The sequence below is a fragment of the Crocuta crocuta genome, unplaced genomic scaffold (assembly GCF_008692635.1).
Source record: "Crocuta crocuta isolate KB4526 unplaced genomic scaffold, BGI_CrCroc_1.0 scaffold333, whole genome shotgun sequence".
NCBI classification, from domain to species: domain Eukaryota; kingdom Metazoa; phylum Chordata; class Mammalia; order Carnivora; family Hyaenidae; genus Crocuta; species Crocuta crocuta.
This window is the reverse complement of record NW_027532856.1, coordinates 2,687,129-2,711,981: the sequence shown is the minus strand read 5'-3', so window position 1 is coordinate 2,711,981 and position 24,853 is coordinate 2,687,129. Positions and strand designations below refer to the sequence as shown.

At 35.9% G+C, this 24,853-nt stretch overlaps 1 protein-coding gene across 1 annotated transcript in view; it reads left to right on the top strand.

Moving 5' to 3' along the window:
* BRIP1 (BRCA1 interacting DNA helicase 1) overlaps window positions 1–24,853 on the top strand; it is a 171,696-nt gene that overhangs the window by 95,083 nt on the left and 51,760 nt on the right. The window contains 2 exon segments of the mRNA XM_077745525.1: window positions 16,617–16,776; window positions 17,760–17,881. Coding sequence (XP_077601651.1) covers window positions 16,617–16,776; window positions 17,760–17,881 — 282 coding nt within the window.

Below are 24,853 nucleotides of genomic sequence, written 5' to 3'. Positions count from 1 at the left end.
CAGTCTCTTGAGGTGAAGATGCTAAGTCAGATATCACCAAATAGCTAGAGTTCAATAGGAATTTTTATTTTTGGTTTTCTCACATTTTGAATACAGCAAAAATTAAGGATATGCCCATTTTTACTATAAAAGTTGTAGAAAACACTATTACCTTATTTTCCTTTTTTATTTCTATTTAAAAGGAACTAGGGGTGCCTGGATGGTTTAGTCGGTTAAGCATCCAGATTCTGGATTTCCTCTCAGGTCATGATCTCACAGTTTGAGATCAAGCCCCACATTGGCCACTACACTGACAGCACGGAGCCTACTTGGGATTCTTTCTATCCCTCTCTCTCTGCTGCCCCTCCCCTGCTCACTCGCACATGGTTCTTTTTTTCTCTCTCTCTCTCTCTCAAAATAAATAAACTTAAAAAATTTTAAAGGAATTGTACTTTATTTCTAACATGTGCCATCTATAGATAGGCACATATAGACTGAGTAAAAGAAAGTAAATATTTCTTTAATATTAGTACCTCATGAAATGAATAGTGAAGAATCCCTCTCAAATGGAAAATATGACAGGCTTTACCAGTGAAATAAATTATGTGAAAAAGATGACAAAAGATGGTAGTCTGTTTAGGCAGGCCTATTAAAAGCATTAAGACTTGAGTACTGGCTATTAAAGTGAGTAAATGGCAATATTATAAAGTTAAACACATGCCAAAAAACATTTTCCAGAGGACTGGGATTGTAACAATACCATTAATGAGGGCAAAGAGGTCTTAATGCAATTTGCACTTTCTAAAGTTTCAAAAAGAGGCTTTGAGTTAGAGCATTATTAATGTATGGACATCTGGAACTGTGTAAAAGCTATAGACATTGAGCAAATGCAGAATTTCCCCACTAGGTTGCATTCTAACTTATTGCCTCCCTAGTGAGATACGATTTAAGAAGCTTGAAAAAGTAAAATAACAATATCCATCTAAAGCATAAACATTTCAAAGTGTCTTTTAATTTGCGAAATCTGACTTAAAAAAAAAAAGCGAGGTTACTAAGTCCAAGTGATGTGAACTTCAGTTAATAGGTTAAATCATCTGTATATTATTATGTATGAGCTAGTCTGTCTGTATGTCAATAGTATTTACTCTTTATAAGCTAAGTAAACTATTTTCTAACAGAGATGGCTCTGTGTCAGTGTTCTTTCCTCAAGTTATTTGATTTTTATTTTTTTTAAAAAATGTTTTACTTATTTCTGAGAGAGAGAGAGTGAGTAGGGGAGGGTCAGAGAAAGAGGGAGATACAGTATCTGAAGCAGGCTCCAGGCTCTGAGCTAGCTGTCAGCACAGAGCCCGACACGGAGCTCGAACCCACAAACCGTGAGATCATGACCTGAGCCGAAGTTGGACGCTTAACCAACTGAGCCACCCAGGCGCCCCAGTTATTTGATTTTTAGATGCCTAGTTGGGATACTTAAGAGAATTTAAAACTCAACTGAGCAATGTATGTCTTTAGTTATCTGTATGATTTTTCTGGCAAGGGGTAGGGAGTAATCAAGACGTGTAAATGTATAATTTGAGTGTCACCTGCAGTGAGAATGGAAAAGCTGTATATCTGAATATTCTGTTACCTAAAACTGAAAATTTGCTATAGACCATTTTCATCAAAATAATCAGTATGTTTTTGCCATAGAGCTACTTCATGTGCACGTAGCCACTGTATAATCTTTAACAGAAGGCTTTTAAGATACTTTTTTTTTAAAACCTCCACTGAAGAGATTAAAATAAACACATTATGTTCTGTGAAAATGTTGTCTCACAATTATCAAATTCCCTCTTTTTCATGTTCCTTGTGCTATTCCTTACCTAAACTAAAATCTGTGTTTACCCAGAGGACATGTCATTTCTTCCTTAACCCTTTCAGTTTGTGACTATGTTTCCTCTGTAGTAACTCAGGTTTGATATCCTACTTACTTTTCATTGCTTTTTCTAAACCTGTACCTCTCCATTTTTTCTGAAGGAGGGAAGGGAAGGAAAGGAGGAGGGAGAGAGAAAGAGAGGGATGTGGGGGAGAGAGAGATAAAGAGAAAGAAAAACTCATCAACAAAAGTTCTAGTCTCTGAGCTCATGTCTTTTAATTGACATATATCACCCTTTTCCCCTTCTTCTTTATCAACATCTGACAAATCACTTGAATATTCTTCCTTTATTAAGAGCGTTGGCACTGGATTGCACAGGATTTTTTCCCCCTTCTTACATCCCTCTTTGACCTTTTATTATTTTGGACCTTTCTTTTTTCATTCATTTATTAAATTCAGTCAGCAAATACTTACTGAGTACTTTCTGTGTGTCAGATACTGTTCTAGGTACTGGACTATCAACTGAGCAAAACAAACAAAAATCATTGTCCTTGTAGAGGTTATATTCCAGGGGTGAAAGACAGAAAATAAACCGTACACATAGGAAAGGTAAACTAATATATCGGATGGTGTCATGGACTGGATGTTTGTGTCCTCCCTTCAACCCCCAAATTCATATATTGAATGAAGCCCTAACTCCTGTATTTGGAGATGGGGTCTCTAAGGAAGTAATTAAGGTTAAATGAGGTCATAAGGGTGGAGCTCTGATCCAGTAGTATTAGTGTCCTTATAAGAATAGATACCAGAAATCTTGCTCTCTCCTCTGCAATGTGCGCAGAGAAAAAGTGATGTGATGACTCAGTGAGATGTCTGTCTGCAAGCCTAGAAGAGAGCCTCACCAGAAACTATGTCAGCCAGCACCTTGAAATTGAGCTCCCAGTATCCAGAACTCTGAGAATCAAGTTTCTGTTTAAGCCACCCTGTCTGTGGTATTTTTTTCCAGCTTTATTGAGATGTTGTTGATACAACCTGTGTAAATTGTTGACATCCCATCAATGTGATGATTTGATTCCACCTGTCTATTGCAAAATGATTATGTGGTATTTTCTTATAGTAGCCTGGGTGGACTAGTACAGGTAATGATAAATGCTATGTAGAAAAAAGAATCCGAAAAGGGGAACATGAGTCTCCTGGGGGAGTAGAGAAAGGTGGTTGAGAATTTTAAGTGGATGATTCTAGAAGGCCTGTCAGAGGTGACATAGAGTAAAGGCCTAAAAGGAGGAGAGAAAGCAAGCCATTGTGATCAGGGAAAAATGTTTAGATAGAAGGAACTTTGAAGTAGAAAGTGGTTTGATCAACCAGAAGGCTAAAGTAGAGTTGGAGTGAGGTGAGATGAGTAGCAGGACGAGAAGTAGTTATAGTAAAATCATGCCTCAGTAAGGATCTAGGTTTTATTCTAAATGCAATAGGAAGCCGTTGGAGACTTTAGACTTAATTTTAAATGGACAACACTGGCTGCTATACAGAAAATGGACTGTAGGGAGCTTAGGAAGAAGCAGGATGACTGTGTAGGAGTCTACTGTAATACCTTATATGATAGACGGTGGCTTGGACCGCTGTGGTAGCAGTGTTTGGAGTCTAGATATGATTTGAAGGTAGTGCTGGTAGGATTTGCTGATGAATTGGATGTGCAGTGTGATTGGGAGGGAGGTTTTCTTGCTGGGCTTTTTTCTTTATTTGTACTTTACTGCTAGTCAGTCACATCTGTGTTCATTCTTTTAGTTACATCTGTTGTCTTGGTTTCCTGATTTCACATCCAATTCTCACCTCTCTACCACATTCGAAGGAGAAAACTCACTTCTTGTATGCCTCCTCTCAGTAATTTGCTATAATATACTTTCACTTCTGACACCAGGTGTGTGGCTGTCCTATATAGTTTAACTTAATTCTGACACTATCTAGAGGCAACTTAACTTAATTCTGACACTTGCTGCCTAGAGACAGAGCATCAGATTCCCTAGGTTAAGGGTTCAATTCCACAAGATTGTCCCCACTCCGACACCAATCTCTTAGGTCCAGATTGTTAACTTGTGTTTCTGACTGACTGGCTATAAACTGGAGGTACCCACCACTCCCTCCTCAGGTTCGATTAATTTGTTAGAGTGGTTTATAGAACTCAGAGAAACATTGGCTTATGGTTACCAGTTTATTATAAAGAATATAAAGGATACAGATGAAGAGGCATATGAGGTGAGGTCTAGAAAGGTCCTGAACACAGGAGCTTCTGTTCACATGGATCTGGAGTATACTACCCTGCAGCATGTGGATGCATTCACCAACCTAGAAGCTCTCTGAACTCCATCCTTTTGGGTTTAATGCAGGCTTTATTACATAGGCATGGTCGATTAAATCATTGGCTGCTATCGACTGATTCATCCTCTAGCCCCTCTCCCCTCCCCAGAAGTTGGAGGTAGAGGCCAAAAGTGCCAACCCTCTGATCAAATGGTTGGTCCTCCTCACCCTCCCCTCCCCCCCCTGGCAACCAGCTGCCATCCTTAGGTTACCTGGGGGCTGTCCAGAAGTCATCTAATTAACGTATACTCAGGTGTGGTTGAAGAGGCTTGCTATGAATACATAATTTCACCTTTTGGCTCTGGAGCTATTTCAGGAACTGGAACAAAAGATACCCCTACAGTTCTTACTGCTTAGGAAGTTCTAAGGGTTTTAGGAGCTGTGTGCCAGGAACAGAGGTACAAGCCAAAATATATATTCCTAATTATAAATCACAGCATCATGCACACCCATAGATTGAATTGACAGATAAACATATCAATATGAGTATCTCAAAGGCAACAAAGTTGTGATCTTTCCTCCCAATCTTGGTCCTTCTCCAATATTGCTTTTATGAGTGAATGCTACCGCAATCTGTACTTAGACTGATCCTAAATCAGGGTCATCTATGAACCTTTTCCCCCTTTTCCTGTCATATCCAATCTTATATTTCATTTTAAATTTTAAATATATTTATAATTTGTTCACTTTTCTTTCTCTACAGTATAATTTTCAAAAAGGTGAAATCTCAACTCACGTTATAAACAGTTTATTCAAAGAGTTTATTTAATTGATTAATGTAAAGAGTTTCTTTAGTTTATTGATTGACGAGGGAATGAGTATGATGTTACGCTGATGAGAGTATTTAAGAAACTATAAACTTACAGTCCACTCATAGAAATACAACAGTGAGTTCAATAAATTACACTTCCCTATATAATCCTTGGATGGGCCTTTGCCTTCATATGAAGTGTATAAAACAAGCATGCACATTTTAAATAATAAAATTGACATTGGCATATCCACCACCAACTTAAGAAATAGAACGTTACTCTTGACCTTAGAGGAACACACGTACCCCTTCACAAACATATCCTTCCATCTCAAGGAATAATAGTTTTACATTTTTAAAAATAGCATATATATATGTGTGTCTATGTACATGCCTAAATAATATATTGGTTTTGAACTTCATATGAATGAAATCATTCATATGTTATCTATGTGTCATTTGTGTTGTCTTTTAAAGTTTATTTTGAGAGAGAAAGCACACACATGAGTGGGTAAGGGACAGAGAGGGAGAATACCAAGCAGGCTGTCAACACAGAGCCCAGCACTGGGCTTGATCTCATAAACAGCGAGATCACAACCTGAGCCAAAACCAAGAGTCAGATGCTTAACCCACTGAGCCACCCAAGCATCCCTCTATAAGTTTTATAGATTTGTGTTTATCTTTGTTGATACACGTTACTGATTTATCCATTTACAGTCCTATGTAGTATTTATTTTTGTGTATGTGTGGGTTTTTTTTTTTTCAGTTTTTAAAATGGTGAAAAGTATATAACCTAAAATTTGCTGTTTAACCATTTTTTTTAAAAAGTTTACTTATTTTGAGAGAGAGCACGCACACACATGCGTAAGTGGGGTAGGAGCAGAGAGAGGGGGAGAGATAGAATCCCAACCAGGGCTCAAACTCAGGAGCCATGATACCGTGACCTGAGCTGAAATCAAGAGTCAGATGCTTAACCGATTGAGCCACCCAGGTGCCCTTGCTGTTTAACCGTTTTTAAAATATACAATTCTGTGTCATTAAGTACATTTATAATATAGCACAACATCGCTGCTATCTGTTACCAAAACATTTTCACGGTCACAAATCTAGAAACTCTGTATCTGTTAAACAATAACTCTTCATTTTCTCTTCTCCCCAGGCCCTGGCAACTCCTATTCTACTTACTTTCTTTATGAATTTGTCTATTCTGGGTACCTCATAAAAATGGAATCATAAGGGGCACCTGGGTGGCTCAGTTGGTTAAATGTCCCACTTCCACTCAGATCACTATCTCTTGGTTTGTGGGTTTGAGCCCTGTGTTGGGCTCTGTGCTGACAGCTCAGAGCCTGGAGCCTGCTTCAGATGCTGTGTCTCTCTCTCTGCTCTTCCCCCATTCATGCTCTGTCTCTCTCTCTCTAAAAATAAATAAACATTAAAAAGAATTTTTTAATGGAATCATAAAATATTTGTCCTTTTATGTCTGCCTTATTTCACTAACCATAATGTTTCCAAGGTTTATCTACATTGTAGCATGTATCACAATTTCATTCCTTTTTATGGCTGAATATAATTCCATTGTGTGGATATGCTGCTTTGTTTCTCCATTCATCTTGTTGATGGATGTTTGGGTTGTTTCCCGCTTATGGCTTTTGTGAATAATGCTGCTGTGAACATTGACATACAACTGTCTGTTTGAGTTTTTGTCTTCACTTCTTTTGGTGATCTATCCCAGGAGTGGAATTTGCTGAATCATATGGTCATTTTATGTTTATAAACTTTTCAAGGAACTGCCAAACTTACACTGTGGCTATACCACTTTAAGACATTCCCACCAGCAGTGTACAAAGATACTAGTTTCTCTACATCCTTGCCAGTACCTATTTTCTGGTTTTGTTTGTTCATTGGTTTGTTTTATAGTAGCCATCCTAATGGTTATGAGGTGGTGTTTCATTGTAGTTCTGATTTGCATTTCCCTAATTATTAGTGAAGTTGTGCCTCTTTTCATGTGCTTATTCATTCTATGTGTATCTTCTTTGGAGAAATGTTTATTCAGGTTCTTTGCCCAATTTTGAATTGGATTGTTTTTGAGTTATAAGATTTCTTTATATTTTCTGGATATTCATCTCTTATCAGATAAACGAATTGTAAATATTTTCTCCTGGGGATAACCATTTCATTTTCTTGATAGTATCCTTTGATGCACAAAAGTTCTTAAATCTAGATGAAGTTGAATATATTTTTCTTTTGTTCACTGTGCTTTTGGTGTCATATCTAAGAATTCATTTTTAAATCCATTTTTTTTTTCATTTGTTAAAAGATTCTTTCCATTGAATGGTCTTAGTATCCTGATGGGAAAATCAATTGACCATGTATGTGTGGCTTATTTCTAGGCTCTCTGTTCTATTCCATTGGTCTATATATCTGTCCTTAGGCCAGTGTCCCACTGTTTGATTACTCTTGCTTTGTATTAAGTTTTTGAAATTAGGAAATGTGAGTTCTCCAATGTTTTTCTCTTTTTTTTTTAAGATTCCATGTGAATTTTAAGATTTTTGTATTTCTGGGGGAGTAAGTTGGGATTTTGGTAGGAATTGCACTGAATCTAAATCACTTTGGAGAGGGTAGTGTTGTCATGTTAACAAAATTAAGTCTTCCAGTCCATGAACATGGTATGTTTTTTCATTTATTTATTTATGTTTCTGTAATTTCTTTCATCAGTGTTTTATAGTTTTCAGTATATAAGTCTTTCACCCTTTGATTATGTTTATTCTTTTTTTTAAGTGTATTTTTGAGAGACAGAGACAGCATGAGTGGGAAAAGGGCAGAGAGAGAGAGAGAGAAAGCAGGGGAGGGGTAGAGAGAAAGGGAAACACAGAATCTGAAGCAGGCTTCAGGCTCTGTCAGCACAGAGCCCATTGCGGGGCTCGAACCCACAAACCACGAGATTATGACCTGAGCCGGGTCAGATGCTTAACTGACTGACCCACCCAGGTGGCCCACTATCTAGCATCTTTATTTCAACTTGAAGGCCTCTCTCTAACATGTCTTATAAGGCAAGTCTAGGGATCATGAAACAGACTCCCTCAGTTTTTGTTATTCTGGGGAAGTCTTTATCTCACCTTCATGTTTTACTGGGTATTTTGTCCTTTGTTGGTAGTTTTTTTTTTTTTCTTTCAGCATTTCATATATATAATTCTACTCCCTTCTAGCCTACAAGATTTCTGCTGAGAAATCCACTCATAGTTTTACGGGAGTTTGTGTTTTGCTTTTGCTGTTTTCCAAATTCTCTGTCTCTGACTTTCTTTTTTATTTATTTATTTTTTTAATGTTTTATTTATTGGAGAGAGAGAGAGACAGCGTGAGCAGGGGGAGGGTCAGAGAGAGAGGGAATCACAGACTAAAACAGGCTCCAGGCTCTGAGCTGGCAGTCAGCACAGAGCCCGACGTGGGGCTCGAACCCACGAACCGCGAGATCATGACCTAAGTCGGACGCTTAACCGACTAAGCCACCCAGGCGCCCCAGTCTGACTTTCTTTTTTAAATTTCATTTTAGTGTTTATTTATTTTTGAGAGAGGATTTGTTTGCTTAATGGTGTCCTATAGATACCCTCGGCTTTATTCACTCTTTTTCATTCCTTTTTACTTCTCCAGCTGCATAATTTTAAATGACGTGTCTTCAGGTTCACTGATTCTTTATTTTGATTGATCAAGTCTGCTATTGAATCTCTTTAGTGAATTTTTCAGTTACTGTATTCTTCAGCTCCAAAATTTCTGTTTGGTTCTTAAAATTCTCATTTTGTTTATATATCATTTTCCTGAGCTTATTTAGCATCTTTAAAATGGTTATTTTGAATTCTTTGCCAGGTAATTTATAATTTCCATTTCTTTATGGTTGATTCCTGGGATTTATTTTGTTCTTTTATATATACCCATTTGAAAAAAGAAATCTTTTATGGACTGGCTTTGTAGCTATAGACTCTGGGGACTTCCCAAACCTTTCCTATGGATGTTTCCTATGTATAGATCCCTAATTAGAGGGATTTTTCCCATTTTTCCCCGAGAACTCATAATTTCTTCTTCCCTCTGGTTTTTGTCTGTGATACTAGAGGTTCTGTGAAGTGCTGTAAGCCACCCAGGTCTCTTGTTTTCAGCAGCCCCAGGCCTTTAGAGTATGTCAGGTCCCATCAGCTCTCTGAGTCAGGCAAGTCAGAAACCAGCCTCTCAGGCAGCATGCCTTCCTGCCCCAAATTGGAAGGTATACATAGTCCACTCTTCTCCCCCTCCAGAGTAGAGACCACCAAGCTGTATTGGTCTGTGTGCTATACTGCTAGTCTTCTGGAGTGGCATCAAGCTTCCTAGCTCTCTTTTGTTCTCTGTGGTCCCCTGTCATCTAGAGTATGCTGGGTCTTGTCAGTGCTCTGAGACATGTGACACAGAAACCACTAGTCCATCAGGTAGCTTCCTGAAAAAATGGAACATTGAACCATTTCCTTCCCCTGGAGAAACTGGGAGAAGGAGGTTTTCTCCCCTTAATTAAGACTTGAGCCAGTAGGGAGAGACTATGGTGAGTGAGTACATGCTAGCCTAAACTTTAGCCTTTGTGCTCAGTGGCCCCAACCCAGCACCATTTCCTGTCAGTGCTTAGATTTAGGCAAGACAGAAACCAGTCCCCTGGGTAGCCCCCGAATAGTCTGTATGTTGGATGTATGTTTCAGTTTTTCTTTCCCTCATTAGGGAAAAGCCAGGTGTTAGAAGTTTTTCCTGACTCACACCATGCTGAGCTGGGGTGAGGGGCTAAGGCAAGTCATGGCCACAAAGTTTTCTACCCTCATGTTTGCAGGTGGTTTCACAGTCATCAAGGAGCAAGAGTCTCTTAACTGTTTTACAGATTTCTCACAAAAGTAACTGGTCAGGTATTGTTGTTGAATCGATGTTTCCATGAGGACAGGGAGAGTTTGTTAATACATACTTTACTGATAATTTTCAACGTGGAGGTGTGAGTGGATGACGTGATAAAATTTGTGTTTTGAAAATATTCTCTGGCTGACATTTCTTATCTATCACAACCTAAGAGTGATAGATAAGAGATAGGAAATCCAGTTAGGAGATTATTGGAGTAGTTTTTCCAGAGATTTGAATAGCTTGGACTGGGGTGATGGTTTTAGATATAGAGAGATAAGAAGACAACTTCAGAGGGTTTGTAATAGATTGTATACAGGCAATGACAAAGAGAGGGGAGGAGGAAAAGGAAAGGGAGGAGAGGGAAGGAGGAGAGGAGAGGAGAGGACGATAGGGAAGGATGGAATCACTGAGTGGTGTTCTAACAAAGGCAACTCAGTGAATGGTGATAACCTTTATTGAAATAACCAGTATTAGAATGTTATAAATTTGGTCTTGTATGAGACACTTCAGGTGCTGTTGAGGTCTAACTGGTGAATTTGACTAGGGTGTTGGACATATGAATATAGCATATAAAGGAGCAACCTCTAGATACAAATTTTGTAGTTTCAGGCCATATTCTGCATCTTCAGGAATATGATATTCTGTCACTGAAATGTAACTGCCATGAAGGTAGGTGCCTTTTCTATGAGGTTGCCTCTTTATACTTAGATTTTTTTTTATGTTTCTGCCACATTGTGGAAGCTAAATATGTTTATTGCTTACTTCCTTATTTTTATCCTCCATCCCCACTCCCTGGTATTACTAACAACATGTAAAAGAAAAATATCTTACTTGATTTTCACAGATGTTATATATTTCATATTTACATGAATACATGTAATATAGATGAGTTACAAAGTATATTAATAAAATGAAAATATCAAAACTTGACCTAAGAACTAAATATTACATTGGAAGCTATGTGGATGCCCCTTCTCAATCCCATCCCATTGCGTACCCCCATAGAGTTAATAATTGTCCTGAAGTTTGTGATTATCATTCATTTTTTAAAAATGGTTTTACCACATTCATAAATATTCCACAATACATATGTATTCCTAAACAATGTTACTTAATTTTGCTTTTTATTGAGCTTTAAAAAATGGATTGGTATTGTATATAATTTTCTGCCATTTGCCTTTTTTCACTAATCCACGGTAGAAGTTATTTTTATTGCTTATTATAATCCATTGGATGAATATGAAATAATTTATTACCTTTAATCAGTATTTTTGGTTATTCCTAGTCTTTTTGTTTTTATGTTTTGCTTTTTAAATAATGCTGCTATTGACATTTTTGTAGAAATTGAGAAGCTGATTTTAAAATTTATATGGAAAAGACTTGGGATAGCTAAAATGTTTTAATATTTTTTTCCATTTTGCTTCCCTCTTGAACCTAGAAATTGTATGGAAATTTTTTTCTTATTTTATGTCAATAAATTTTATTTTGTTTTGGTATAGAAGACCTTTCTGTTAGTATTCATTTCCAGTGAATCTGTATGATTCCAGATTTTAAAAATTTGTTGCTGTGTTCTTTGTAGCTTTACATGTATTGTTCCATGTTTGAAAAGAATCATTACTTTCCATTTAGTTCTTTACATATATTAGAGCAAGGTTGATGATTCTTATAAATTTCAATCTTCTGTATCCCTACTAATTTTGTCTAACTCATCTATAGATAGCTTTATAAGGGAGGTATGTTGAAATCCTCTATAGTATTTAGGCAGTTGATCAGTTTATCCTTGTATTTCTTATTAGCTCTTCTTTTCTGTATTTTGAAACTATGTTTTAAGTGCATAAAGATTCATGACTGCGGCACCTGGGTGGCTCAATTGATTAGGCATCTGACACACAGTTTCAGCTCAGATCATGATCTCATGGTTTTGTGGATTAGAGCCCTGAGTCAGGCTCTGTGTTGGTAGCGCAGAGCCTACTTGGGATTCTCTCTGTTTCCTTCTCTTTCTGCCCCTCCCCTGCTCACGCTCTCTCTGTCTCTCTCAAAATAAATAAGTAAACTTAAAAAAAAAAGAATCATGACTGTTACATCTTTTAGTGGATGCACTTTTTAAGTATGTGGAATGTGTATCTATTTATTAGAAAACATTTTGCATTGAAGTCCGTTTTTATGATGGTAATTTACCTGATTTCTTTTGAGACTTACATTGCATTTCTTCTTCCTGATCTTCATTTTCAAGATTTCTATGTGGTTTAGGGGCGCCTGGGTGGCTCAGTTGGTTGAGGAGCCAACTTCGGCTCAGGTCATGATCTCACATCTCGTGGGTTTGAGCCCTGCATCAGGCTCTGTGCTTATAACTCAGAGCCTGGAGCCTGCTTTGGATTCTTTGTCTTCCTCTCTCTGTCCCTCCTCCATTCACACTGTGTCTCTCTCTCAAAAATAAATAAACATTAAAAAAAAAAAAAAGATTTCTATGTGGTTTAATTTTAAATGTTTCTATTGATAAACAACGTATGGATGATTTTTTTCTTTTTCTCTCCCCACTTCTTCCCTTTCAAGCCTCTCTGTCTCTCTTTTTTCCAAACCATCTGAGTATCTCAGTTTTAATAAATAAGTTAAATTCATTTGTGTTTGCTTGGATTCTGGGCACATTTGGACTTATTTTCTACCATCTTATTTTGTGCCTTCTTTTACCTATTTTCCCCTTTTGTTTGCCTTAATCAATTGACACAGGCTTTTGTCCTTTTTCACCATAGTGGTTTGAAAGTTCTGTGTCCATTTATCAATTTTTCAGTATAACATCTTTATTGTGATATAATTTCCAGACAGCTCACTCCATTTAAAGTGTAAATTCAGTGGTTTTCATCTGATTCACAAAGTTCTGCAAGTAATCCACCACTGTATTTGAACATTTTCGTTACTCCATGCCCATTAGTAATCACTCTCCATTTCTCCGCAAACTTTTTCCTTTCGGCAGCCCTAGGCAATTTCTAATTCTAATTCTAGTTATAAAATTTGCATTTCCAGTAAAGCTTTTCAACTCTAATGCAAACCTAGAAAAAAATAGCCTTTCTTATGTGTCCCACCTTTTCCATTTTTGTTTTCTCCTATTCTCTGAAATTATAATCTTATATGTAAATATTATATACTGACAATTCAGTTTTTAAAATTTATTAGAATTGAAGGGCTTTAGAACAAAAAAATTCCTTCAGATATATCAACAAACTTTAACAGACATATTTTGCAAATAATTTTTTAAAGACTGATTAACATAGACTGTTTTGTATTTGCCACAGAAGTGTCCTGAAATGATTGATAGTGCATATTATACTTTTTAATTATAATATTCATGATTTATTTACAAATCTGTGTCCATCTTCATTGTCCATTAATTTTTGAAATTTTTAGAATCCAAAAAATCAGTAGTTTTTTCTTCATTCATTATAACAAATTTTGAAATTTTGCTTATATTGTATCTGCTTTGAAATTTTTTAAACTTTTGTTAGATGTTTTCTAAATTGTATGTGACTCTTTGATGTTCTAAGCTCTTTTCTATATAATGGGAATTTCTTTGGAGGTAAATGTTGTACATTGAACTAATTTCTTTGTTATTTTTCAAATTGCCTTCTTAAATAGATTTTATGGAATATATTTTGGAATTACCAACTTGGTGATCTGCCTCAAGTAAAGTAAGAGGTATTCCTCAGATCTTGAATGTTAAAAACATAATGTATTGGCAGTTATTATCTCAAGATCAAGGAATCAGAGATGAAATGCTAGCTGTGTTTTCAGATGACAGAAAACATTATATTGTTGGATTAAATTCCATTAAGTATCAATAATTACACAAATTCACAACACATTTTATCCAGTTTTACATTCTTGAGATATTTATGTCCTCTTTTAAACTGGTTATCCAATAGAAAATGTAAAGAAATTAATATATTATTCTGAACATTATCAACTTTATAATACTCTTTTCAGTTGAGGACTTAGTTTGACTCTCCCATAGACACTGTAGCTCTGAATACTATCACAAGGTTTAATAGTTCCTAACACTGATGAGAGACTGATTCAGAAACAGTGTATATACAAAAAGCAGATTTTAATAGCCAATCCTTGAGGCACTCATAAAAGACTTTTAGATTAATGATAGCCCTGCTTTTTTTTTTTTTTTAACCTAAATCACATGGTTTTAATAGAGAACTTTTCTTTTTTTTATTAATCAGGGTACCCTGATCATTATATAATACACAATGAGGTATTTTACCAATTAGTGATTTTCTTAGTTCCAGTTGTTACAACAAAATACTGCAGACTTGGTAGTTTAAAAACAACAAAAATTTATTTCTCACATCTCTGGAGGCTATAAGTCCAAAATCAGGTTGGAGGACAGCCCTCTTCCTGGTTGGTAGCCAGGGCCTTCTGGATGTGTCTCAAATGATGGAAAGAGCAGTGAGTTCTGTGGGGTCCCTTTTTTAAGAACACTCATGTCATTCATGAAAGCTCTACCCTCATGACTTAATCACCCCACAAAGTGCCCACTTCACAATACCATCATATTTGAAGATAAAGAGTTCAACATATGAATTTTGTGGGGACTGAAACATTTACACTATAGCAGTGATAACAGTTTTGTCTTATGATCTTATTAAGTTTACTTCTGAAAACAGGTAAGGGTGACGTTCTGAGGAAATAAGTCATCTTATAAAAATTAGTTTCTGTTCTCTAGAGAATTTGGGGTAATGTCCTGTTGCCTATAATAACTGGTCCACGTTGCATAGAACTTTTTGCATAGAACAAGTGGGTAAAACAGGTCAATTTAATTGATAATAAACCTAATATTGGCTTTTGGCTTTTTGTTTCAGCTCTTATGGTTATTTTTAACTTCTACTTTCTTTGCATTTATTGGTTGTTTTTCTTTTTCTATTTTTCTATTTCTTTTTTTAATGTTTATTTTTGAGAGAGAGAGAATGCAAGCTGTGAGGGGCATAAAGAGAGGGGGACAGAGGATCCAAAGAGAGCTCTGTACTGACAGCAGAGAGCCCAAGTAGGGATTGAACTCACAAACTTCAAGATTAAGAGTTGAGCCAGAGTCAGAGGCTCAACTGACTGAGCCACCCAAGGGGCCCCAATTTTCTAGTTTCTTTAAAAGGGTGCTTCATTGAGTTTCAGGTTGTTAAAATAAGTACATCTTAAGCTACAAGTATATTTCTCAGTATTATCTTTATTGAAACCCATCTTTTGAATTGTGGGTCCTTTTTTTTTTTTAAATGTTTATTTATTATTTTTGAGAGACAGAGGCAGAGAGCAAGTCGGGGAGGGGCAGAGAGAGAGGGAGACAGAATTTGAAACAGGCTTCAGGCTCCGAGCCTGCAGCACAGAGCCCGATGTGGGGCTCGAACCCACAGACTGTGAGATCGTGACCTGAGCTTAACCGACTGAGCCACTCAGGCGCCCCTTGTGGGTCCTTTTCTTATTCATACCTAAAGATATCATTAATTTTATTGTGTTTTTCTTTTTTAACCATGTTTTTTTCTAGTTTTATTGAGATATAATTGACATATAACCCATGTGTTAAGAATATAGTCCTTAGTGTTGAGTTTGTTGGGGTTTTTTTACCCTACTAATTTTGTATTGTCTATTAGTCTAAAGTTATATTGTTGTTAGAATATGGGGTTAATGTTTTTTAAAATCTTTATTTATTTATTTTGAGAGACAGTGTGCATGCTTGTGCATGAGCACATGAATGGGGAAGGGCAGAGAGAGAGAGAATCCTAAGCAGGCCCCACGCTATCAGTGCAGAGCCTGAGTTGGGGCTTCATCTCACAAACTCTGAGATCACAACCTGAGCTGAAATTAAGAGTCAGATACTAAACAAACTGAGCCACCCAGGCGCCCCAGAATATGTGGTAATCTGATAAAGGCTCTCTGAAATTTGTTGAAAGTTCTTTTGTAGTCTTGCACATAATTATTTTTTTAATAAATGTTCTTTTGTGCTTGCATATTTTCTACTTGTTAGCTACCTGAGTCTCTATTTATATTTTTACTTAATTCAGTTTATTAATGATGAATACAGTTTTAAACAGCTTAGCTGCCTATGGACTAGGTAAAATGATCTTTAAGAATCTTTAGTTGAGGAAATTAAGGAATTTCACTTTAGGCTTAAAGAGGTAAGTTAAGGGGCGCCTTGGTGGCTCAGTCAGTTAAGCATCTGACTTCTGCTCAGGTGATCATCTCACAGTTCGTGAGCTCGAGTCCCACATAAGGCTTTGTACTGACAGCTCAGAGCCTGGAGCCTGCTTTAGATTCTGTCTCCCTCTCTCTGCCCTTCCCCAACTTGTGCTCGCTCTCTTGCTCTCTCTCAAAAATGAACATTCAAAAATAATTTTAAAGAGATAACTTAAAATTTATCAACTTTGCCAGAAGTCATTTTCCTGTTTTTGAAACCCCAAGATAGCAATCATAGAAATAGCAGCAGCAGCAGAAATAATGTTAGTAGTAATAGAAATGGTAACAGCAGCAGTAGCAGTTTACTATTACGGAGTTCGTACAGTGTTCAAGGCATCATTCAAACCTTTCTAAATCAGTTCATGAATTTAACCCAATAACAACTTTATGGCATATTATTGTTTTTCTCATTTTATAGATGAGAAAAGTAAAACACAGGTTAGTAATTCACTTGCCACAGTCACATTGTAGTCACATTTTCTTTCAATAGACCAAGGTAAGTTTGTTTAGATGGACACACAAAAAGTTTATTTTTTTTTTCTTTTTCCTTTCCAGTTATTAGAAAAGTTCAAAGAACGTTGGCTCTCCACTGGTTTATGGCATAGTCTAGAGTTGGTGAAGACAGTCATTGTAGAACCACCAGCAGTAGAAAAAATTGATTTTGATGAATTACTACAGATATACTATGATGCAATCAAGTACAAAGGAGAGAAAGGTATTTGGAAATTATTTGATGGTCAATGAAAAAATATTTTTTATCATAAAGTAAGAAGTTGATGCTGTCAGAATTTTATTTATGTTACCTTTTAAATGAATTGCACTTAAGAGAAAAGTTATATTTTATAATCTGGGTGAAAAGAAAATAAATTGAAGAAATTCTTTTATTTGGAGTTGTTCTCCTATGAATATTTTAATTGGAGATGCCAGTTGAACTTTAAGAAACAGCATAAATTCGGGTTAGGAAGACATTTAGTATAGTCTTCCCCACACTACCTAAAATGTTTTGTGAAAGAGGATGGATGGAGTATGCATAAATATCTACCTTAGTAGCAAAATGAGCCCTACATTTTGATACAAATAATATACTTTATGCTTACATTCTATCACATAAGGCAAATTTGAGTTTTCAAAGCACAGCTGAAGTCTCAATTTCAGGTTTAGAGAATATCCATAGAAAGTTTGACAGTAAGGGCTAGTAGTAATAATTTATGAACCCACTATCTTAAAGATACTGTAACGTAATTGTCAATATTGTCAGTATGATGAGATTATACAAGGAGTGTTCTGTGTATGTTTTAAATGCTTTCCAATATAATATTGATTCAATATAATATATAGTACAGACTAGAGTTGTTTAAATCATTCCGAGGACTTTACAGTCTGGTGGTAAAAGTAATGATTGCAGTTTTACTCTTTTAAAGGTAAAACAGTTGGTGCATAAAATTTCTCAGTACATCCGCAAGTTAATTCTACTCTGATGTGGTTTTTCTGTGTAAATTATCTGGGAGATACACAGTTTGTAAATTTGTTTGGTACCATATTACGTAGAAATGCCCTTTTAAAACTTTATCTCATCATAGTTTTTATTTTGATTTTTTTAATTGCTATGTTTACTTAGATCTTTTCAAATGACAAGAATAAGCAGTTTTGAGGAATTTTAGGTGTACTTTTCAAATATTTATTTTCTTATTGCTTAAGATGGAGCCCTCTTGATAGCAGTTTGTCGTGGTAAAGTGAGTGAGGGTCTGGATTTCTCAGATGACAATGCCCGTGCTGTGGTAACAATCGGGATTCCTTTTCCGAATGTGAAAGATCTACAGGTAGGCCATCAAAGCCTTAAGTTTAATTTACCACAGAAGTTGTTGACCTTTTTTTGGTAGTTTTCACTTAAATTCCAATTCATTAACATACAGTGTAATATTAGTTTTAGATGCAGAAGTTGTTAGTCTTTACATAAAGGTAATTATATGTTCTTATATCCTCAGATATTTTAATGCTTTGGTGACTCAGAATGAGTGAGAAAGGTTTGATAGATACGGATGTATTTTATTTTTAATTCATATTGTCTTTTGCTCAATAAGAGTGATTTTCAAAGTGTGGTCTTGGATCAGGAGTATCAGTATCACCTGGGAACTTGATAGATATACACAGCTGAATCAGAAACTATAGGTGGAGCCTAGCAATTTGTGTTTTACCAAGCTCTTAGCGACAGACTTACAAAGGTTCCTCAGGAAATTCTAAGGGTCTTTCTCTGTCTGTCTCCCTTCTCTCAAAACCATGCCCAGCCCTGCTATTTCAGTGATTTTTAGCTGCTCCAAAATCTGATCTCTTGAATCTCGGTTCAGTAGGACCACCATACTCTGCTTGCACGTCAGTGCTCTGTGCTTTTGTCGGGAAATTTTACCCAGGAAGAGGGCTGAGAATCATGGCATTCACCTTATGGTTTCCCTTATCTCAGAGATTATATTCTTAGACTACCTCATATCTACTCCCTGAAAGCAGTTGCTTTATCTGTTTTGTCCAGTTTTACATTTACTTACAGTGGAAGGAGGGATATTCCCAAACCAGTTATTCTGTCATGGCCAGAAATAGGAGTTTTGCTTCATTATCACTGATTGCTAACCATTATATTTGAAAATTTATTTGTAGCAATAATTTGAAGCCTAAGGTGATGTTATTTTCTATCAGGAAGGATTTTCTCTTACTCCTACTAGAATTTGAGGGTTTTAGCCATCTGAGACCCAGACTTCAGGTTTTCTGGCCTTTGAGCTGACTGAGTATAATTTATATCCCTATTCCTAGGGTACAGCCTGCTAGGATCTCATACCAAAGCAAGAACTCTTTCCCCCGGCAGTTATATTTATTGTTAATACTTCAGTAGACATTGTGAATTATGTAATATTAACGGTAATAAACAGAATTTCTCAGGTTAGCTCCTACTCTTCCCTAACCTCTGGATCTCTCTCTCTCTTTTTTTAAAACAACTTATAATTTTAAACTTTAAAAAGGTTGCAAGACTATTTCAGAAGATTTCTGAATACCCTTTAACCAGCTTTACTAATTGTTATGGTTTGCCCCATTTGCTTTATTATTGTCTCAACTATTTGAGAGTAAACTGCAGCCATCATGTTCCTTTACCCCTAAACATTTCAGTTATACTTCCTAAGAACAAGGACATTCTCTTAAATAACCATAGTACAATTATCAAGAAAATATTTTAATACAAACAAAATGCTATTTTCCAATCCACAGTCCATATTTAAAATATACCAACTTGTCCCATGGGGCATCTGATGGCTCAGTTGGTTAAGCATCCAACTTCGGCTCAGATGGATCTCTTGAAAATTTCTAGAGAATTTCAGCCTTCACTGACTTGGTGGCTTTCACTACCTTTCTTCGAGTACCATGACTCTTACTGAGAGTGCTAATGATCATACCCAGAGCTCCTATTCTAAAATGGTTGATGCTGCCTCTGACCACAGTACTGATGAAATAGTTGACATCCACTCAAGCAAACTTTTGTGTTCACTATCAACAGCTTTCATTGCCACATTCCACTTCAGCTGAATGCTGCTGATGGTACGCTTTTGGCAGTATTACTGTCTCTCTTTGATGTCTTATCATTTTACCTTGGCCCTGTATGGCGTTACACTAATGCCGCTTTGTTAAAGTGGAGAGAGTCCCTTTCCCCTCTTTGTATCACACATTATCCCAATGTCGTAAATATATTTTTTCCCTAAAACTAGCTCTTTAAATTTTTGCTTTTATCTCCTCTCTTTCTTGGACCTATGTATGAGTACTTGAGGACCACAAAAGAAGATAACTTTTTGGCTGATACGAAGTTGCACAAAATATTATGCTCACAAAAATAGCAAGTCCTGAGAGGATTAATTCACATCAAACTCATAATAGTGATTATATCTGAGAAGAGAAAGGAATGATATTGCAGGTAGCTATCAAAAGGGACTTTAGGAAATATTTGTTTGTTTTACTAGAAAACAAGTTTTAAGAAAATAAAGTAAGAATAAAGATGTTTATTATGTCATTCTTTGGAAAAAATTACATTTAAAGAAAATGTTACTTGTGAAAAAAATTACATTTACCTTCTATTTTCTGTACTCTCACTCCCAACAACTATGATTATGGGCATTGTTATTGCACCAGTATTGAGTTCTTAATGCGCTCTTTCCTCAGCATTATTTTTTCTCAGGCAACGTCTCACTCTGTCATACAAAAAAGATAGCTGGTAACCTGCTCTGACATTCCTTAGTAATGGTCTTGCTTGTTACAGTTCTGCTTATCTGAATTACAATGACTGTAGTTATAGAATAGCAAAACAACAAGATTCGATGAGATCTGGGTGCAGAGGAGGAGGGTAATTGTAAAGAAATTTCCCCTGAAAGGGGCAGGTAGAGTAGACCTAAGAGTAGTCCAAACTGCAGGGACAAGGGACAGACAAAGAGGAGAATTCTTTGCTGGCAATACTAGATGTAAGGGAAGTGTATTTCTTACTGCCTTATGTCTAGATCAGTTCTCCCTGCAAAGCAAACAATTCTGAAACTTAATGGCTTAAAACAACAATCATCTGTTATGAGTCACACATCAATTTATGGGCGGGGGGTGGGGGGAGTAGCTGGGTGGTAGATGATCTGAGTGAGCTTGGCTGGGCAGCTCTGCTGATTTCAGCTGGGCTCAGTCACCCTGCTATGGTTTCACCAATGTAGGTTTGGCCCAACTGGTTCAGCTCTGCTCTACATGTATCTCATCCTTTGTATACCAGCAGACTAGCCAGAACAGTTTACCATATTTTATATCTGATCCAAGATAGAAAAGGGCAGGTTTGCTTGTGCAAACACTTTTCAAATACCTATTTATATCACATCTGCTAACCTATTGCCCAAAGTATGTCATGTGCCTAACTAAGCCCAAAGTCAGGAGCAATGGGAGGGGTATGGTTATTTTCTACCACACATGGCAAAGGGCTTAGAATCAAGACTCCAAAAGAGTTTTGGCTTTTTTTTTTTTTTAAATAACTAAAGATTATTTGTAAGGCATCCACTCTAAAGACTGATGTTTATAAGCTTTAAGAGTATAGGTATGCAGTGTTTATAATAATTAGGAAGGTCTTTTATCATTTGGAAAGGACCAGAATACAGTTATCAATACCTAAAATATCTGAATACTTGAAATAAATCAGAACACCATTATGGGTGATTTCTTAAAATTCATAAATAATCAAACAAGTTATTGAAAATATTTGGGATAAAAAGAAAAATTATAAATTAAGTTCATAAATTATGCATTTATCATTATAAATGAAGTCAAATATATTTATTTAATAATTAAATATAATTTAATTTATAAACAAAATATAAAAGAATACAAATACACATATATACATATACAAATAGAAACAAAATATAAAAGGAATACAATATAAGGATATAAAAGAAATACAAAAGTTTGATCATGAAATCACTATTGTTTTGTTTTTGCCTATGCTTTTGGTGTCATAGTTAGGAAACTATTATCAAATCTAGGCCATGCAGATCTGTCCCTGTTTTCTTCAAAGAGTTTCATAGTTTGAGCTCTGAAATTTAGATACATGATCCCATTTTGAATAAATTTTTTTTAAAGGTTTATTTATTTTGAGAGAGGGGAAGGGCAGAGAAGAGAATCCCAAGCAGCCTCTATACTGTCAGCACAGAGGCCTACGTTACATATGACATAAAGTAAGAGTTCAACTTCCTTATATCTGAAATGAGTCACTTGTAGACACCATATAGTTTTTTAAATTCTTTCAGCCAAATTCTGACTTTTGGTTGGAGAGTTTAATATATTCAAGTAATTACTGATCAGGTAGGTCTTAGTTCTACTATTTATCTATTTGTTTTCTGTGTGTTTTATGTGCATTTTGTTCCTCAATTACTTCAGTATTGACTCTTTTTGTATTTAGTTGTTTTTTTTTTTATTGTGTACTATTTTGGTCCCCTTCTTTTGTGTACATTTTTTAGTTATTGGTATTACCTTGGGGATTACAAGTAACATCCTAATCTCTGTCCTCCCCGTTTTATATCATTACTGTCATAGATTGCATTTTTATACATTATATGCCCATTAACATAATTTATAATTATTATAATTATTGTTTTATACATTTGCGTTTTGAATCATGTAGAAAAAAGAATCACAAACTAAAAGTATAACAACACTGGCTTGTATATTTAGCTACATAGTTCTCTTTACCAGTTCCTCTATTACTTCTTTATATTATATTACTTCTTTATTACCATCTTCATAGTATTAAAGTGCAAGGTGAAACAGCAAGTGCTGATATATCCAGAAGATCTAGCAAAGAAATGAATCAAGGTGGCTACACTACACAACAGATTTTCAATTTAGGTGAAACAGCCTTACATTGGAAAAAGAAGCCATCTAGTACTGGAACATCTAGAAAGTCATTTCCTGGCTTCAAAGCTTCAGAGGATGGGCTGACTTTTCTTAGTGGCTAATGCAGCTGATGACTTTAAGCTGAAGCCAGTGTTCATTTCCCATTCTGAAAATCTTGGAGCCCAAAAGAATTATGCTCAATCTACGCCGCCTGTGTCCTATAATTGAAGCAACATGGCTTAGATGGCAATACATCTGTTTACAACATGGTTTACTGAATATTTCAAGCCCACTCCTGAGACATACTGCCCAGAAAAAAAAACTTTGTGTGCTGACAGCTCAGAATCTCGAGCCTGCTTCAGATTCTGTGTGTGTCTCTCTCTCTTTGCCCTCCCCCACTCTTTCCCTCCCTCCCTCTCTCTGTCAAAAATAAACATTACATTTTTTTTTAATTATTAAAAAGACTCAAGTGGAAACGTGGTAGAAATACCAAGAGAACTAGAGTTAGAAGTAGAACCTGAGGATGTTACTGAATTCCTTCAATCTCATGATAAGAATTTAATGGAAAAGGAATTGCTTCTTATGGATGAGCAAAGAAATTGGTTTCTTGATGTAATCTCCCAGTGAAGATTCTGGGAAGATTGTTGAAATGACAGCAAAAGATTTAGAATATTACATAAACTTAGTTGATAAAGAAGTGGCAGGGTTTGAGGGAATGGATTCTTTCTTTGAAAATTGAAAGAAATCCCACTTTGGGTAAAATGCTATTAAACAGCAACATGTGTTATAGAGAGAGTTCATGAAAAGAAGAGTCAATCAATATGACAGACTTCATTGTCATCATATTTAAAGAACTTGCCATAGCCACCCAGCCTTTAGCAACCACTACCCTGATCAGTCAGCAGCTGTCAACACTGAGGCAGGAGCCCCACCAGCAGAAAGATTACCACTCACCCAGATGATGATTAGCATTTTTAGCAATTAAGGCATGTGTGTTTTTTTTTTTAAAGACGTAATGCTCTTGCATCCTTAATAGAGTACAGTATAGTGTAAACATAACTTTTATATATACTGGGAAATGAAACAATTCATTTGACTTGTTTTATTGTTGTATTTGCTTTATCACAGTGGTCTGGAATCAAACCCACAATATCTGTGTGGTGTCTATTTCTATGTACCAAAAGTTATTAAAATAGTATTTAGCTTTGTTGTTTGTTTTACTTGACACTGTTAATTAAAAACAACAACCCTGGGTTGCCTGGGAGTCAACTCTTGGTTTTTGCTCAGGTCATGATCTCATGGTTCATGGGTTTGAGTCCCACTTCAGGCTCTGCACTGATAGCATGGAGCCTGTTTGGGATTCTTTCTCTCCCCGTCTCTCTGCCTCTTTCTCTCAAAATAATTTTTTTTTAAAAATCCTCCAGTTTTACATACTTTAATTAACACATGGTAATGATAGTAATCATTATTAGATGATAATAGGACATTAGTGACATTAATATGACTTAAATGAAGCAATATGGTGTGCTGTTACAGTCATTAAAGGAGTTCTAGAAGAAAATGTTCCACCCCAGTACCATTTTACACTAACACATAGTAGAACATAATAAATGAAGGGATTGTCTTATATTGATAATACTGATTGTCACTCTTTATATATTATTTTTCTGTTGCATTATAAATTATCACATAGTGGCTTAAAACAACACACATTTCTTAATGTCACAGTTTCTGTGGGGCAGGCATCTGTGTAAGGTTTAGCCAGCTTCTTTCCTCAGGCTTCCACAGGATGCAGTCAAAATGTTGGTTGGGTTGTGTTCTTATCTGGGCCTTAGGGTCTTCTTCCAAACTCATCCAGGACATTAGCAGAATTCAGTTACTTATGGTTCTAGGACTAATCCAGCCAGGGGTGACTCTCATCTCACAGAGGCTATGCAAAGTTCCATGCCCTGGGGCCTTCACACAAGCTGTCTCACCACATGGCAGTTTACTTCTTCACAAGGCCAACAAGATAGATAAGAAGCAAGTCACAGGTTCTGCTCATACGTAAGGTGAGAGGGTTATATAAGACACAACTCTCTAAGTCATCTTAGGGTGTTTGTCATATTCTTGTTTTCAGTAAAATGAGATGATGAACTAAAGATTTACATAAATGGCTCTTCCAGAACCAAAATATTGCTTCAATTTACTAGACTATAACTTAGAAGTTTATACTAATAGGACTTTTAAATTAATACTCAGTCTCTTATATAGAAATAAGCAGAAGCTATTTATATTGAAAACCTTAAATATTACAGCTTCTGGAAATGAAACAATTTATTTCTACATTATTTTCTCCATTGATTCATTGAATTCATATTTAAAAAGTTAAGATAAGTGTCTGAGTTAGAAAAATGATTTGA